Consider the following 19,056-nt stretch of genomic DNA (forward strand, 5'->3'; position numbering starts at 1 on the left):
GGAATGCCCATTGCAATGAAATGAAAACAGCCCAAATATCCATCAGTAGATGAGTGAATAAATGTGAAGTGTCACATATTTGTATAATAAAATGCTATAAAGTTAAGTAAATTGTGAATCTCAAAGACAATGATGAGTAAAAGAGACAAGTTGCAGAATGATTTGTAAAGTTTTATGACATGCAATGTAATTTTCTGCTGTTTACTAATACATGCACATAAAACCTTAATGGGATGAGTACTGCATTCAGGATAGGGTTTATCTCTGGGGACTCTGGAAAGTTATCGTTTTGGGGATCGGTACAGAAGGAGCTTCAATTGTTTCTATAATTTATTTTTCTTAAAAAAAAAAAAAAAAAGAAGGATAAAAAGCAAATATAGTGGTTGGGTAGTGTTCTCCGAAAATTCAGATCCTTTCCAGAACATCAGAATGTGACTTTATGTGGAAATAGGATTTTTGCAGTTGTAATTAAACTAAGGTGAGAGCATACTGGTGTGGGTCTTTAATATGATTAGGATCCTTTAAGAAGAGAAGAGAGATGGAAACATAGGGGAGAATGCCTCTGAGGATAAAGGTAGAGGCACACATTGGAGTGATGCGTCTACATGCCAAGGGAACACCGAGGAGCGCAGGGGACCACCAGAATGTAGTGGAGAAGCATGGGGCAGATTCTCAGAGCCTGCAGGAGGAACCAACACTGCCAACACCTTGATTTTCCAAGTTATTCAGTTTGTGGTGCTTTGTTACAACAGCCCTAGGAACTCAATACATATCCAGAACATTAAAATTCATTAAAATCGGGTCGATAAGTAAGTACATGCGTGTTATATTATTCTCTCTCTCTATTTTTTCATATTGCATTCTAAAAATATTTAAAAACAAACAAACCACTAAATTGATTAAATTTTCTATAATCTTTTTGATGGAATTAAAGAGTGAAATAGATGTGTGCATAATTGGCAAAATGATCAGTGTTCCAAATGTTACAGATGGAATCGTAGCTGATGCTTGTTGGAAAACCCCAACAGTATGTTTCCTGTCATCAATTAAAGGTTTTAAATATTTTTTTAAAAGGTAGGGGGACTGAGCATTGAAAATGTTGTTCTGGGCCAATATCCAGTATGGAAAATAATTATACACCTGGGCCTAGTTATAAAAAAAGAAAGGTAATTGGGCTTTGAGACATTCAGATGGGCATTGGGATAAAATACTGGTTCATCTACTTACCTAGCGGTGTGATATTTAACAGATTTCTTGGTGGTTTTGGTTTTCTCGTTTATAAAATGGAGATTCTAATATCTGCTTTATTGCATTATTGTGAATATGAAATAAGATAATACATAAAACGTCAAGCATTCAGTAAAGACTCAAATTGAAGCTTGTATTCTTAATAGCAATAGCATTGTAAATTACTGTAATTCAACAAATTATAAAAGTAGTGTACTCGAATTATCAGCTAGGACAGTTTGTAAGAACACTACACTAATTTCCTTGAGAGTAGTTTTATTCCTGTGTATGGCAGTGGGTTTTGTTCTAGTTTGCTCTCAATCATTGCCCCACACCTAGTAGACTATCTCGTATGTATGTGTTTTTGTTAAGACTTAAAAATAATAAATTTTGTGTAGCTCAGTCTCTGGCTTACCATGGGTTCTTTCTGTAATTGTTTCATCTATGGCCCCACTTCTTATTTGATTTTATTAAATGATTGATGAGAGAAAAGTATTATGGAAAAGAAATTTGCCAAGTAATTTAAAATGAAAAAGTAGGTAAAGGGAGATGTAGAAAATCAAGTTAAAAATTTAAGACAACTGGTCTATGGCCATGCTACCCTGATCATGCCCAATCTCATCTGATCTCGGAAGCTAAGCAGGGTCAGGCCTGGTTAGGATTTGGATGAGAGACTACCTTGGAATTCCAGGTGCTGTAGGCATTAAAAAAAAATTTAAGACAACTAGAAACAATTCAAAAGTTTTAGAGAGGCTAGAAATAGTGAATACTATGTCTGCTTTATCTGTTTGAAGGTAAAGAGGCTTTCACATGTATTTTCAGATTAACTATCTCTTTCTTCATTTATATGGAATTATCAATCATTTAGTTTTCCCACCTGAATAATTGCTTAGTATAATCTTAGTTAAATAGACATTAATAATTCAACTGTAGCTCCTGCCCCAAACTAGTTTTTTTATGTGGATTTTAGAAACACGTTTGCTTTCTCACATGATTATAACCTCTTTTCATTAAATCTCAAATTTTGAGTGATTGGTGACATGAATGATATTCTTGCAGTTTGACATGGATTAGTAATGCAACAATTAGTTGCTGAAACAAGTGTCTTTTTCAACAAACATATTGGAAAATATCATGCTGAAAGAGCTAATCAAAAGCTTTACTTATTTGTTTTACTTTTATGTGTTTTTACGGGAGATCTGTGGGTGTGAGAGAACAAAGAAGACCTTTTATTTGAAGTTGGCATAGACATTGTGACAATAATATCCATAATCAAGCTCTGTAACTATTTTCATGTACCCTTTATGAATCACGAAATACTTTGTGTCTAATGGGCAATCACATACTAGCTGTTCAGCTGGAGATGTTAACAGGCATTTATATAACAAATCACTAGGCTTTAAAGAGGCAATATTTTATGTGGAAAAGTAATACCAAATGTTCAATGGAAATATAGAGACTTCCTTAGAATTATAGGATTGTAAAAGTCCCTTAAAGACCCTGGCATCATTCTTGTCTAGTAATTAAGTGAATAAGACTGTAATGTAATGATGATGGTAGTGATTAACACACATCAGTTTGTGTATCAGCCAAACTGTGTTCTAAGTGCTTTAGATACTGTACATTTTCTCATTTAATGCTTGTAAAGGTCTTAGAAATTTGGTACTATTATTCGTGTTTTACAGGGTGATGAACATATATATATCCAAGTAACTTGTACAGGGTTGCAGAGCTAGTGTAGGTACAGGATCCAAACCCAGGCAGTCTTGCTTCAGAATTAATTAAACCTGTGAAATTTAATGATTTTTTTTTCCTGGTAAAACTAAGGAGAACAAACATGAAAAGTTATATAAAACAAAGATTTATTTTTTAAATATAAAAATTTAACAGCTCCATGAGCTTTATGAATTTGAATCAAGGAAGCTCTGCCTTAAGATATCAAAAATGTATGTGAATAAATTGCTCTATTTTGAGGCAGGATTTATCTTTTTGTGCCCCTTACCACTTATGTCATTCATTCCTTAGAATATATTTCTTGGAACAATCTTGAACTCATCTTTGAATCCCCAGATATACAGAATGAAAGATTCATAAGGATAGGAATTTTTTTTAAAATCACTACTCTAGTCTCAGCACCTAGAACCATACACATAGTAGATTCTTGATAAATATTTGCATGAACGAATGAGAGAATCAGTATGGTAGATTTTGAGTAGATGATTCTTGGATTGGACTCCTGGAGAGGAGGGTAAAAAAAGGAGGACATGTCAGTATTTTTGTTCCAGAGAATCACTCTTATTATATAAAATCAAATAAATAATTGGTATTGTACAAATCAGTGTACTGGGCTCTGTAGGAATATAACGAAGTCCTACCCTTAAAAAGTGTAATTGAGAGACAAACAAAACAAAACAACAACAAAACAACAACAAAATAACAACAAAACACTCTTATGAGAGGGAAAAAGTAAATTAACATTGTTTTCAATACCTGCAGAAAAATGTCGCAAACCATTATATAATTTCCTAAGGAAGGATGTAGAAAAATGATGAACAAAATAGTGCTTATTTCTTAAAAATATACAAAGTATTTGAATTATTTTTATTTTAAGGTGTACATATAGCACATGCTGTTCTTACTGTAAAATATAAGAAAAAAATTTTAATGTGATGGTTGATGGTAGGAAGAACATAATTTGGACTGGATTAATCAGAGAAGGTTCCTGGAGTTACAGAATCTGACTGTATCTTGGGCTGGTAGTAGACAGCCTTGTGGGTTGATGAGAAAGTTGTTTGCATTTAGAACTTTTTGCTTTAAGTATTACTGATGATATAGTGTTAGAGCTTTCTTTAGGTATCATACTATACAAAGTTAACTGATATAGTTTTCTCGTGATGATAACCATTTGGTTTAAGATTTGAGATCTGTCTAGATCTATCTATATATTGAGAGAGATACATATAGATATAGATTTAGATATAGATACCTTGATCTATAAAAGACAAAAGAAGATTTTTAATTCAATCAAGTCTACTTACTTATATATTAGAGATAGTTGTTACTTTATTGCTGTATATTATTCCATGTTTATTCCCTTTTTCAGATACAGAGATGTGGATGGAATTTATTCTTGACTTTTGGACAGAAAATGTAAGACAGATGGCCTCTGATCCTGTGATATTAAATAAGCCCTTTTTGGACAACTGCTGTCAGAGTAATTCTTAGCCAAGGAGAGAGTTGTCAAATCATTGCCCATTCTATTTTTATTTTCTAATGGGTGGCTGTATAAAGCAGAGGTTGCCAAAGCCACTGATGTGACTTAACATTTTGAAGAATAAGAGCTCGAGAAGTGAAACATTTGTCAGGAACCCTGACTGAACAAGTTTTATTGTGCCGGTATAGTGGCAAAGGGGAGGAAACGGGATTTACAAAAATAAATGAGATGATACTACTCACAAGACATTCTCAATCAAGCAAAAGTAGAGGCAAAGAAGCATCTGGCTATATTTAATATGTGGTAAAACTAAATGACTGTCAAATAGGTGCAAATAGAATGTGTCATAGGACCAGGTTGTTTTGGCTAGGGAGATTGCAAAAGGGAGATTAAGATCAGTTTTGAAGGATGGAAATAATTTTATTTTGTGGAAAATGGAAAAAGAGGCTTTATAGAATTCGGAAGGGGAAGAAATTCATTGAACCCCTGCCATTCTAGCAGTGTGCTTGGTGATTTACAAATGGGCCATCTGATACCCGAGAGGCAGGTGTTACTTATGCATCTTACAAATGAAAAAAACTGAGGTTTAGTGTGGCTCACCTTACAGCTAGCACGTGGCAGAGTCTGAGTTACAGCAGATCTGTTACAGCGAGGTGCTTCTGTGCAGTTTCTGCTAGTGTGATGACTTCACGGTGTTTTTGTTTTGTTTTGTTTTGTTTTGTTTTGCTGCTGCCTCCCAGGAGGGATTAAATTATCTAATAAAAGAGTAAGGATTTTGTGACCTGTGAATTGGAAAAATGTAAGGTTTCTAAGTGGGAAAATCTCCTAAATCTCCTCTGCCCTGCTATTTCTGACTGTAGAGAGCTGGCTCGGAGTTAACTGTGCTCCATGGGACCGGTCTCAAGAAGGCAAAGCTTCTACAAACCTCCAGTGACCCATTGTGCTTTAGGAAGGCCTAGAATCTGCTTCAGAGTTTTAGGACGACTCTGAATGGCAGAGCCCCAAAAGTAGCCCCCATACTTGATCTTCATCCTTGGTTCTGATTAACCACGGGAGCAGAATAGTCTGTTGAGAGACCAGGGACAGAGTTCTGGTGCTTATTCAAAAGATAAATCCAGTCTAAATGGTTGAGTTAACATTAAGTTGTGTTTTGACCTAGGCTCCAAGAAAGATAACAATACCACCAAATACTGTCTTTTGTTTACTTAAGGACATTGGGCTCCTCCTTTTGTCCCTCCTCATGCAGAGGCTGTGGTGTGAGGTTTTCCCCTGTTCCTTCCCAGACTAGTAGAGATGATGTATTTCTGTGTTAATTACCATTCCATCCTCTAACTTGGTAGATTGAATGAGAAGAAAAAGTTGATTTCAATTTAATGTTAAAGTTATCGTGACCTCAACTTGAATTCAGAATGCAGAAGTTTATATAGTTTACGTAGCTTGATTTATACCCATTAAAATTTAAAGGGATTTGGTCATATTCCAAACACTCATTTATTTTTGTATTCAGGTATGGAAATAAGAAATCTGCTTTTATGAGTATTAAGTCTATAGACGAATTAAAGCTTGAACTTGTTATATCATCACTTTGGCTCAGTCTGTTCTCCTACTTAAGTCACCAGACCATCTAGATTTAAGAGGCATAGAAATAAATCCCACTTCTTAATGGAAAGACCTGCTAGATCACATTGCAAAGGATGGAGGGAAGTAATTGGGGCCATTTTGCAATCGGTGTGCCTACCACAGGGACAGACAGTTTTGTAGAAGGGACAAAGCTTTTATAAGGTCTTTAATACAGTGACTGCTGCAGTAGGAACACAGGAAACTATAAACCATTTGAATTGAAGAAGCATAAATTTCAGGGCCGGTAATAGTAGAAAATGAGGCTGGATTGAAGGAAAAAGGAACAGGCTGGAGAGACACACACTCCATTCCTAGAAGCTTGGGTGTTATCTGTTAGATAGAGGGAGCCAGATAGGTTTTAAGCAAATAGAAATGCCATTGTAAATGTGATTACTTTTTTCTATAGGTTGCTCTGGCAACAGAATGAATTCAAGGTAAGAAAAACAGTGATGGAAGATTAGATGCCATTGCAAAATTCTAGACTGTGGGAATGATTATGACGGCCAAACTAAAGCAGTGCGGTAAACCTGACCGTGTTAATCACTCATTCAAACACTTATTTATTTTTTGTTATTTTTTTATTTTTCAATTATGGTTGACATTCATTATTATTTTATATTAGTTTTAGGTGTACAGCATAGTGGTTAGATATATAATTTATGAAGTGATCCCTCAGATTACTCTAGTACCCACTTGGCACCATACATAGTTATTACAGTATTATTGACTATATTCCCTATGCTTATATGTATTTTACATCCCCGCAACTATTTTGTAAATACCAGTTTTTACTTCTTGATCCCGTCACCTTTTTAACCCAGCCCTTCCAACCCCCTTCCATCTGGAAACCATCAGTTCTCTGTATCTATGAGTCTGTTTCTGTTTTGTTATTGTTGTTTATTTTGTTCTTTAGATTTCACATATAAGTGAGATGATATGGTATTTATCTTTGTCTGACTTATTTTAACATAATACTCTCAGGTTCATCCATGTGTCACAAATAATAAGATTTCATTTTTATGGCTGAGTAATATTCTATTGTGTATATGTACCACAACTTCTTTATCCAGTCTTCTACTGATAGGCACTTAGGTTACTTCCATGTCTTGGCTATTGTGAATAGCACTGCCATGAACATAGGGGTATATATGTCTTTTTTAATTAGTGCTTTAGATTTCTTTGGTTAAATACTCAGAAGTGGAATTGCTGGGTCATAAGGTAGTTCTATTTTTAATGTTTTGAGGAAACTCTGAACTGTTTACCATTATGCCTGCACTAATTTGTAATCCTAACAACAGTGCATGAGAATTCTCTTTTCTCTACATCCTTGCAAACACTTATTGATTTCTTGATTTATTGATGATAGCCATTTTGACAGGTGTGAGGTGATAGATATTGTGATTTTAATTCGCATTTCTCTGATGATTAGTGACGGTGAGTCTTTTTTCATAAGTCTCTGCCATATGTATGTCCTCTTTGGAGAAATGTCTATTCAGGTTCTTGCCCATTTTTTAACTGGATTGTTTTTTTGTTTGTTTGTTTGGTGTTGTATGAGTTCTTTATAAATTTTGGATGTTAACTCCTTATGGGATGTATCATTGATGACTATCTTTTCCCATTCAGTAAGTTGTCTGTTTTGTTGATGGTTTCATTCACTATACGAAAACTTTTTAGTTTGATGTAGTCTCATTTGCTTTTTTTTTTTTTCTTTTTACTCTGCCCGAGAGGAGATATTAGAAAAAATATTACTAAGAGCAATGTCAGAGAGTTTACTGCCTGTATTTTTTTTCTAAGAGTTTTATGGTTTCGGGGCTTATGTTTAAGTCTTTAATCCATTTTGACTTTATTCATTCTTCTATATGGAGTAAAAAGGTTGTCCACTTTTATTTTGCATGTATCTGTCTAGATTTCTCAACACCATTTATTGAATAAACAATCTTTACCCCATTGTATATTCTTGCCTCCTTTGTCATACATTAAATGACCATATAGGTATAGATTTATTTCTAGGCTCTCATTTCTGTTTCATTGATCTATATGTCTATTTTTATATCAGTACCATGCTGTTTTGATTATTATAGCCTTGTAGTATAGTTTGATATCAAATAGTATGATACCTCCAACTTTGTTCTTTCTCAAGATTGCCATGGCTATTTGATGTTTTTTAGGGTACCATATAAATTTTAGGATTATTTGTTCTAGTTCAATAAAAAATGCCCTTGGTGTTTTGATAGGGATTGCATTGAATCTATAGATTGCTTTGGGTATGGACATTTAAACAGTGTTAGTTCTTCCTATTCATGAGCACAGTATATGCTTTATTTATATATATATAATTTATTTATAATATATTATTTATAATATATATATTGTGATCACAGTATATGCTTTATTTGTATCTTCTCAGTTTCCTTCTTTAGTGTCATAGTTTTCTGAGTATAGGTCATTTACTTTCTTGATTAACTTTATTCCTAGTTTTTTTTGATGCAATTGCAAATGGGATTTTTAAAAAAATTCTCTTTCTGATAGTTCATTATTGGCGTATAAAAATGTAGCTAATTTCTGAATATTAATTTTATATCTTGCTATGTTACTGAATTCATTTATCAGTTCTAATAGGTTTTTTAGTAAAATCTTTAGGGTTCCCTACATATAGTATCATGTCATCTGCAATTAATAAGAGTTTTACTTCTTCCTTTCCATTCTGGATGCCTTTTATTTCTTTTTCTTGTCTGATAGCTGTGGCTAGAACTTCTAATACAATGTCGAATACAAGTGGTGAATGTGGGCATCTTTGTCTTGTTCCTGATCTTAAAGAGAACGCTTTTAGCATTTCCACATTGAGTACGATGTTAGTTGTGGGGTTGTCATGTATGGCCTTTATTATGTTGAGATATGTTCCCTCTATTCTCACTTTGCTGAGAGTTTTTATCATAAATAGATGCTGGACTTTGTGAAATGATTTTTCTTCATTTATTGATATGATCACATGATTTTTTTTTTCCTTCATTTTGTTTATGTGGTATATCATGTTAATTGTTTTGCAGGTACTGAACCAACCTTGCATCCCAGGAATAAATCTCACTTGATCATGGAGTATGATCTTTTTAATGTCTGGCTGAATTTGGTTTGCTACTATTTTGTTGAGGATTTTTGCATCCTTGTTCATCAGGGATATTGGTGTATGTATACACACACATACATATTGTAATGTCTTTGGTTTTGGAATCAGGATAATGGTGGCTTCATAAAATGGGTTTGGGAGCCTTCCCTCCTCTTGAATTTTTTGGAGTAGTTTCAGAAGGATAGGTGTTAATTCTTCTTTGAATATTTGGTGAAATTCACATGTGAAGCCATCTGATCCAGGAATTTTGTTGGGAGTTTTTTGATTACTGATTCGATTTTGTAGTAATCTATAAGTTCAGATTTTCTGTTTCTTCTTGATTTAATCTTGAAAGATTGTCTATTTCTAGGATTTCATTTCTTCCGGTTGTCCAATTTGTTGGCATGTAATTGTAATTTTTTTTTATAATTCTTTGTATTTTTGTGGAATCAGTTGTTACTTCTGTTTCATTTCTGATTTTATTTGGATCCTTTTTTTTTTTTCTTGATGAGTCTGGTTAAAAGTTTATCAATTTTGTTTATCCTTTCAAAGAACCAGTTCTTGGTTTTATTGATCTTTTGCATTTTTTAGATTCTATTTCATTTCCACTCTGATCTTTATTATTTCCTTCCTTCTATTCACTTTGGGCTTTGCTGTTTTTTTGTTTTTTTGTTTTTTGTATTTTTTTTTTAGGTGTGAGGTTAGATTATTTGAAATTTTTCTTGGTTTTTTGAGGTGGGCCTCAGTTGCTATGAAATTCTCTTTAGACTGCTTTTGCTATGTTCCATAGATTTTGGGTCATTGTATTTTCATTTTCACTTGTCTCAAGGTATCTTTTGATTACTTCCTTGAGGTCATGTTATTTAGCTTCCATATGTTTGTATGTTTTTCAGTTTTGATTTTTTTGTTTTGTAATCGATTTTTAGTTTCACACTATTGTGATCAGAGAAGATTCTTGATATGATTTCAGTCTTCTTAAGTTTTTTGTGATTTGTTTTGTGGCCTAACATGTTGTCTGTCTTGGAAAATGTTCTATTGTGCACTTGAGAAGAATGCACATTTTACTGTCTTGTGGTAAAATGCTCTGAAACTATCAATTAAATCTATCTGGTCTAGTGTGTCATTTAAGGGCACTGTTTCCATGTTGATTTTCCGTCTTTTAAGATCTTTTAATTGGTGTCTGTGGGGTGTTGAAGTCTCCTCCTATTACTCCATTATTGTCGATCTCTCCCTTTATGTCTGTTAATATTTGCTTTTGCTTTATATATTTAGGTGCTCCTATAAATGCTTACTAGAGTTATGTCCTCTTGTTGGATTTATCCCTTTATCATTATGTAATGTCTTTCTTTGTCTCTTATCATTGTCTTTCAAACAAACACTTTTGAGCCAGGCAGTGTGTTAAGCATTTGAGAAACATCAATGAGTACTTCTTTTTCAAGGATGTCACAAAGACTTCATGAAGCTTTTACAGAAATTAACTTACAAAAGTTAAACTTTACTCATGCATCGTAATTAGGCTTGCAGGTAAATAGAAATAGTAATCCTGGCTTACATAGTGAAGAAATCATGGTAGTGATACAGTGATTTAAAATATGTTTGTTTTGGCTGTTTATTTTCTCTAATATACTCAATTACCAAAGGTTTTAATGCTATTGAAAGTTATATTGGTTAATATAAAGAATAATGAATGAGAGGCCTGAATAAATTTTGTAATTTTTATGCACCTGTACCTGCCCTAGTATATAGTATGTGACTGTGAATGTAATGCAGAATCTCATTTATTATTTAAAAAATTTGCTGTATTTAATTTTAGCATATTTAGAACTCTTTGCTGGGTTCAGAAGTATGAGGAAAAAGTGTATTTGTATATAAAAATATTTTATTGCTTATATCTGATAATGTAGGAGTACTGATTAACTTATGGGAGAAATTTAGGAGAAAATACATTAATGTTTATGAGGATTTACCAACTTGCAATTAAATATAAAATTTTAAACTAAACTTTAGTTTTACCTTTAAAAATCTTTAAAAATAAAGATACTGCTTTCAGAAAATATTGCTTGTTTTTTGCTGTTCTCAGTAAACTGCTTAGAGTCGGTATTTTGTTCCTGCAAAATCCCATTATGATGCATTAAATTACTCACAGAAAACCTATACTGTTGTTGTTTCTAAGCTTAAATGCGAATCCAGTGTGTTCTGTGGATTCTTTGAGATCTCTAATAATATCATAGCCTTGGATATTGAGACTCGTGGGGTAATTTACTGAAGCCTTTTTGGTATTCCCCGTCTCTTAAGAGATACTGCCTGGGCAATGCTATGTGGATTTATTCGGCTATGTTTTCTTCCAGAGTAAAGATTTCAGGAAGCTTGAACATTCTTAACAGAGGTTGATGAACAGCAGGGGGATGGAGATCAGCTAATTTTTCTCCTCTAACTTAATGAAAATTATAACCCTCTTGAGATTTTAATTGGAACCTAGATGTTAGGATATATACATTCATGTTTGCCACGAGTTTGTGAATAACTCTTTTCTCCTACCTAGATGTTGGTCTCCTTAAGAACAGGGCCATGTCGTATCCCTCATTATATAGATCGTGTCTCTTATCAGTACATTGCATATAGTATTATTATGTGTTTATCGTGGTTAATGGTTATTTTAGTATCATTTCTTTGAGAAGACTTTAGGAATTTAGAGTCTGTAGCTGCCATTTTGAGTACCTACTCACTTCCAGTTTATAGCTTTTTCCTTTGGTGGAGAGTCCTGGTTATCTTCATGCTCGCTCATGTGCTCAGCCAGGAATTCTCCATAATGGGATAAATCATGGTTAGCTGTGCCAGTCACGAGGAGTCTCCTCTGAGTTCCATGTTCCATTAGTCATGGATTTGTGAAGCACTGCTAGCCAGAGAGATGTTGAGAGAAGTCTGGTAAGTTTCTGGAAACAAATTGTTTTTCTTGCTCTTATATAGAGGTATGGGAAAAGAAAAGCCTCTCAGTGCTTTTGGATGTGGCCTGCCATTATTCTGCTTATTGATTCCTGGAACAAGGGAGCCACATTGGGGGAAGAGGAAGTGAGCCTACATCAGGAGAAAATCAGCGTACAGGTTTCCTCTGCCTTCTGGTAGTAGTGCGTTCTTATGAAACCTTTCATAAGCTGAAATGGTGTGAATTGTAGAAGCACTTATCATTAATTTATACGGAAACATTTTGGAGAGTTCCTAGACCCCAAAAGAACCTACTCAATCATAGCATATATGCTAATATGTCCACTTTTACATTAAGCGGAACACCCTATAAGCTTTAAGGTTTTCCTGATACTGTAGGACACATATTGCTAATGGATGTACAAAATAAATTGACATAAAACACAGATGCTTACAGACACAGTTCAGAACTATGGCGGGTTGATGCCGAGATGCTGAGTGTAGCACCTAGGGAAGGAGCCTGGTGGTGCCACTCTCCTTGCTTGGGTACACGCTGCCTCTAGAATAGCTGGCTGCAAAATGAATGCAGAATGCTATTTTCACTTTCGCCTTTGGATTTTCATTGGTTAGCGAAAATAGATACTAATGTAATTCTTTTGTAAAAGTGAAGTGGCATAACAGGAACTTTCAAAAGACAGGGGATATCTGAACTTTCAAAAAGCAGGGGATACCTGTACATAAAGAGATAGAATGGCAAGATGGAAGGAGCAGAGATTTTTGACCTGGATCCATCAACCCTAGTAGTATACTTCAGTTTTCTTTAGTCTATCTCATAGATTCAGCAGAATGAAAACCTCTTTAATACTTGGCTATTAAAAAGAAAGAAAGCTTATGCTTTTAAAGAACTTATTAGAGTAGCATCCATCATCCAGCCCCTGCCTCTTCTTTTCCATTCAACCATCCAGGCTCCAGAATAGAAGATGTGGATCTAGTCTGATTAAATGAATGAGCTTCACGGATGAATAGGTCACTTGCGGAGGTCTTCACTGTTTGTATTCTGAGGAAAACAGGCAATGGAGGTGGGTTGAGGGCATTATCCTTGATGGGTTTATTGTCAGTTATAAAAGCTTACTCCATGACGAGAGCTCAGATACGATTGTTTCTTGGGGACAAGTAAGTTTTGAGATGGTATCTCTTTCCCATGGATGCTCCATTGGGGCAGGGTTTCTTAACCTTAATATTCACATTTCTGGCCAGATAATTATTTATTGCACAGGGCTGTCATGTGCATTTTAGGATGTTTAGCAGCATCCTGGGTCTCTACCCACTAGATGCCAGTAGCACTACGCCGTTGTGACAATCAAAAATGTCTCCAGAAATAGCCAGCTAGCCCTTGGGAGGCAAAATTGCCTGCCCCCTGCTTCCCACTGGGAACACCTGCCCCCTGCTCCCCACTGGGATCACCTTTAAAAATTATTGAACTAAAAAAGCCAATTTAGAATTACATTATTTTTTAAATCCCATCCCCTAATGTTAAATAATCAGAAACTTACTAAACAGCCTCTAATATGGTGATGTAAACTGTCTTCTTAGTGAGGCTTCACTTTGTCAGTGTTAATAAAATAAGTCTGGGATTTGCACTGTGTTTGAACCTGGGAAAAGTCTACATGTAAAGACAGTTCAGATGTGAACTGAATAATGCCTAGATTAAATTCTATAAATGGGGCAAATTGATTAGCTCCAATTTTATTTTTAAAAGTAAATATTAACTAAAATATTTTGGGCCAAAAAGTACAAGAAATGCTTTTGTCAAAATGGTAAAATTCTCAACCTAAAAGCAACAAATGAACAGGACAAACAGAGACTCATGGACATGAACTATAGACTAGTGATTACCAGAGATTAGAGGATGGGAGAGGAGTGGGTAGGTAGATGGTTAAAGGGGCTCAAATATAAGGTTTAAGGGGAGGGTGAAGTAGATAAAGGAGATCAAATATATGGTAGCTGAAGGAAACTGGACTTTGGGTGGTAAACACACAATAGAATATACAGATGTCAAATTATAATGTACACCTGAAAATTATATAATTGTATTAACCAACGTTATCCCAATAAACTTAATTAAAAAAATCAAAAATAAAAATAAAAAAGATAAAAGGACAGAACAATTAAAAAAATGGTAAAATTCTCTCAACGTGCCTCTGATTTAAATGTTGGCATCTATTTTGCACACTAGGAAACAGGGTCTTTTTTTTTTTTTTTGTATCCCCAGGGCTCTGTAGCATGCCTGATACACAGGATATGTCCTATGCAGTAAGTAATGAGTGTTTTAAATGGGTGTTGCCTACGTATTGACTCCCAGAAACAGACAGGTGAACGTTTAAAATAAAAGCAAACAAGCATTAAAACATCTTTAAAATAATAAAGATACTATAGTTTGGAACAATTAAGTAATGCAGTGGGCTGTGGTAGTTGTGGCCGCCCTCTCCCCTGACCCCTACTTCCCTTCCAGCTACCATGTCTGTTAGGTTAACCTCGAAGTAACTCCTGCACTTGTCTGTGTCTCTGCATCTTTACTGCTCTTTAAGAGTCCAAGCCACTTCTTTTGCCTAAGCTCATCTCACTACTTTATTCTTCTCCTCCTACAACCTGTTTTCCACATAAAGCAGTCAAAGTACACTTCTTAAAAAGTAAACATTTTGAAACACTTAGATGTCGCTTCCCCAGCTCGGAACCCTTCGCCATTTCTCTTGTCCTTGGGACATGATCTGAAATCCTCGGTCTGAGGTTTATGACCCTGAACACTGATTGCTGTTTGACTTTCACCCTCTTCATCACCCTCAGCTTTCTCCTCTCACCTCACCAAACTCATGTTTCTTCAGATCTTTTAATTTGCCCCATTCTTTCCTACCTTATGGTCCTGAAACTTCCGTTTCCTCTGCCCCCAATATTTTTTTTTTTCTCTCATTCTTTGCTTGGGTAATTCTGATTTATCTCTCAAGTCCCAGACTAAGTATCACTTTCTTAGAGAGTAGTGCCCTGGACCTCTAAACGAAGTTCAGCTCCTCCCCATGTCTGTTTTTTTCTCTTGATCCTCTGTTTCCCTTTCGGAGCCTTTATCACAACCTGCAGTTACATATTCGCATGTTTATTTGTTGAAAATCTGTCCTCGCTAGATAATATACAGAGTAGGCATATGTCTGTTTTCTTCTCATATATATGACCCATACTTAGTATTTGCCTAGCACCTAGTACAATCTCTATAGCTCTTTTACTGAATAAAGTTGAATCTGCCTTATAAGATGGCAATATATCAGCAAACAGTACAACTTTATATTGCATTCTCCTGTTGAATCTTTAGGCCTGGGAATAAGCATTTGATGTTGGAAGAGAGCAGGGATTTGTTCCTGCTTCTCACAGAATGGCGTTTTAGGTAGTATACTGTACATGATTGGCCAGGTACATGCACTAACACGTGAAAGATTTCTACTTTGCCTGACAGAAGAACAATGAGGGTAAAAGTGGTTAGGCAGCTTTTCAGTCTATCCAGAATTAGAAAAGAAATTCAATACTTAAAAAAAAAATCTATTTATTTATTGCTTTAGTGTTTATTCAAATTGTTATATACCGTGAGTCTTTGCCCAGTAGCTTTTTGGCCAATAGGATTTCAGTATGCAGTGCACTAATATAAACTCTTGGATTGGCTTAACTACCTCTGATGTCACAATTTCCCCATTAGGAAGTCATAGTTTTCTTGAAATCACATTGTACTAACAACATCTCTTGTTCTGTTTCCTTATAAGAAAGATAATCTACCAAAAAAAATGCTGGAAGGAGCAAGATATCTTTGATCCACGCAGACCTTTTCCTTTAACGTGTTTAATTATCTACTGTCAGCAGTTGAAGCTAGCTTCTTTACTTTCTTTTATAATTGATATTGTTTTGTTTCTCATGTTTGTCAGTTAACAGGCAAATGGAGGAATGAGCCTACTTAGAATTACTCCTTCAGCTCATAGTTCTGTTTCATCTCAGCTGTTCAGGCTTAGCATCTTTCTACTGCTTAGCCTTCCTGACTCAAAAGGAAAAGCCATTTGGACAGCCCACCTGAATATAACATTTCAGGTAGGAAATCGGATTATATCAGAACTAGGAGAGAGTGGAGTGTTTGGGAATCATTCTCCTCTGGAAAGGGTGTCTGGTGCGGTGGTACTTCCTGAAGGATGGAATCAGAACGCTTGTAATCCTATGACCAATTTCAGCAGGCCTGAACAGGCAGACTCTTGGTTGGCCCTTATTGAACGGGGAGGCTGTACTTTCACACATAAAATCAATGTGGCAGCAGAGAAGGGAGCAAATGGTGTCATCATCTATAACTACCCAGGTACGGGCAACAAAGTATTTCCCATGTCTCACCAGGGAACGGAAAATATAGTTGCAGTGATGATAGGCAACTTGAAAGGCATGGAACTTTTGCACTTGATTCAGAAAGGAGTCTATGTGACAATCATCATTGAAGTGGGGAGAATGCACATGCCATGGCTGAGCCATTATGTCATGTCCCTGTTTACCTTCCTGGCTGCCACCATTGCCTACCTTTTCTTGTACTGTGCCTGGAGACCTAGAGTGCCCAATTCTTCCACCAGGAGGCGAAGACAGATAAAAGCAGATGTGAAGAAAGCTATTAGTCAGCTTCAACTGCGGGTGCTCAAAGAAGGGGATAAGGAACTAGATCCAAATGAAGACAGCTGTGTAGTTTGCTTTGACATGTACAAACCCCAAGATGTAGTACGCATTTTAACTTGCAAACATTTTTTCCATAAGGCATGCATTGACCCCTGGCTTTTAGCCCATAGGACATGCCCCATGTGCAAATGTGACATTTTGAAAACTTAAACCTAGAGAATTTTCTGAAGATGTAACTGAGTCTTTCCAAAGATTAAAATTAGACGAATTCATTTAGCACTGTATGTGGAGAGAAAAATTCAACTCCAACTTCTCTACCCAAGTACAAAAGAGGGCGAAATTCATGTGCTTTTAAAATAAAATCCCATATCATGCCCAGCTATTTGAACTTGTTGTTTTTCTAATAAGTTTTAGTTGTTATACATTTTTGCTCTTATCCAAATAAGGACATTAGTATATGTTAAAAGCAAGTTAGTCTTTATCTTCAAATTACAGTGTTTGTGACGTTGATGCCACAGAGACTTAGTCATAATATTTCAGCTTCTTTTTTATATTTTATACTGTTTCCACATTTTTTTTAATATTTGATATCTAATATCTCTGCTCAATAAACTTCATTCTAGCATTAAAACTTGATTTCATTTTCTATCATTAATCACTTTTATTAATAACCAGGAAATCTGGTTTCTAAAGCTACTGACTGGGTAATATGTTCTAAATAACTATTTTAGCTGATAGCACTTTTGGTTCTATAACTAAAAATATTTTAAATTATAGGTCTTACTTAGGGCAGCATTGCAAAAACTTGCCTTTATTTGTCAGAGCTCTTTAAATCTTGGCATAGTGAACTGGCCGTGGTAGCAGATTTCCCTTCTAGAAGTGACCTAGTAAATGCTTTTCTTCTCAAACTGATGGTTTGTCTCTCTCTGGACATTTTGATGTCCCAGTATAGAAAGAGCTGAAATTTTGTTCAATTGCCTTTTCCAGTTGTATCTTTTGCCTTACTCTGCCTCCTCCTCTTTTCAAAGACATGAATAAAACACCTGTGTAACAGAGGCTGGAAGATTTGGGTTTTGTTGTTTTGATGAAAATCTTTATGAACAATATCCTAAACCATTGATGTCCAACTCAGATGCTACTTTGTGAGTCTACACTGTACTAAACTGACTTTTTAAAGAGTGGGTTGTATGGAAATAAAGTTAGATTGATGGCCTTTGGTAAAGAAAATTGACCATTATGAGCTGAAATTTTCATGTCAATATATATTTTTATGCCACTTTTTGCTGGGCCTGTAGGGCCTTTTTTCCTTTCTTTTCCTGCTATCATGTTGTTGATTCGTATTTTATAAGAAGTCCTAGCTTCTTTAGTCCTGGTGAGACTCAACCAGAAGTATGTCTTAGCATCTTGTGCATAGAAGTCAGATACATTTAAGTTCAAAGTCAAAAGCTTTTATTAGTTTCCTAGCTGGTGAATAAGAACCACTGAGATACACTCCCAAGAAAGTATATGGCAGCACCAGTGGCTGCCCATGTTTGTTAGTTCACAAATCATTCTTTTGCTTCGAAGTCATAGTATGCCCTTGACTTAAGTGTAACGAAAATAAAAGCAGAGCAGACAGTGTATATATGGGGTCTCCCACTAGGGATGTTTGTTGATTTTGGCAAACATTTTATTAAAAAATTTATGATCTTTAATAGTCACTGCAATCAGTGGTTAACTTTAAGTGGGACGCTGAAGTTTTTCTTTTTAAAATCAGTAACTGGTAGCTTCATTTTTGTTTAAAATGAGTTTTACGAAAGTGATGCTACTGTATTTAACCTTTTCCCCTTCCTCCTCTTCCCTCAAAATAGATCAGCAACAGATGTCAGAGTCTGCAGAGAAATGAGATTAGTCTTTATCTTTACTGCTGTCATTCCTAGGTATAGTCAATGTGAGAGTAAGGAAGTAAGGAAGTAATTTAATGTGATATGCTATTTTTTAAAAATAATGATTTACATAAGATTTGCATTTTGAGCAAATGTGAGTTGAAAATGGTGTTACAGAGTTCACTATTTTTACTGCGTCTTTGGTCATAGTGCTAATATTTTGTTAAAACTTGCTATTTTATTGAAAATATTTTCTTTGAAGGAAAATGATAATCATATGGCTTTCTTGCATATGCTTTCAGATTTTAAAATGCATGCCTTATATAAATTTTATATTTAATTTTTAGTTTAATGCGACACTTGCTAACATGTCGCACAGGGACTGAATCCATCTATAACAACATAGAAATCACCCATAACAT

At 35.1% G+C, this 19,056-nt stretch overlaps 2 protein-coding genes and 1 pseudogene across 2 annotated transcripts in view; all 3 read left to right on the plus strand.

The window, feature by feature from the left end:
• CADPS2 (calcium dependent secretion activator 2) overlaps positions 1 to 19,056 on the plus strand; it is a 472,387-nt gene that overhangs the window by 130,478 nt on the left and 322,853 nt on the right. The window lies entirely within an intron of this gene.
• On the plus strand, positions 1,812 to 1,930 carry LOC112478777 (annotated as a pseudogene).
• Positions 15,860 to 17,149, plus strand: RNF148 (ring finger protein 148). Its single transcript, XM_006910564.1, has one exon. The coding sequence runs from the start codon at positions 16,068 to 16,070 to the stop codon at positions 16,977 to 16,979; it is 912 nt and encodes a 303-aa protein (XP_006910626.1). The 5' UTR covers positions 15,860 to 16,067; the 3' UTR covers positions 16,980 to 17,149.

This window comes from Pteropus alecto, unplaced genomic scaffold, assembly GCF_000325575.1.
Source record: "Pteropus alecto unplaced genomic scaffold, ASM32557v1 scaffold22, whole genome shotgun sequence".
Taxonomy (NCBI): domain Eukaryota; kingdom Metazoa; phylum Chordata; class Mammalia; order Chiroptera; family Pteropodidae; genus Pteropus; species Pteropus alecto.

Bases quoted from the DNA above. Each gene is read 5' to 3' on its own strand.
- RNF148 (XM_006910564.1), top strand. From the start codon at position 16,068: ATGAGCCTACTTAGAATTACTCCTTCAGCTCATAGTTCTGTTTCATCT.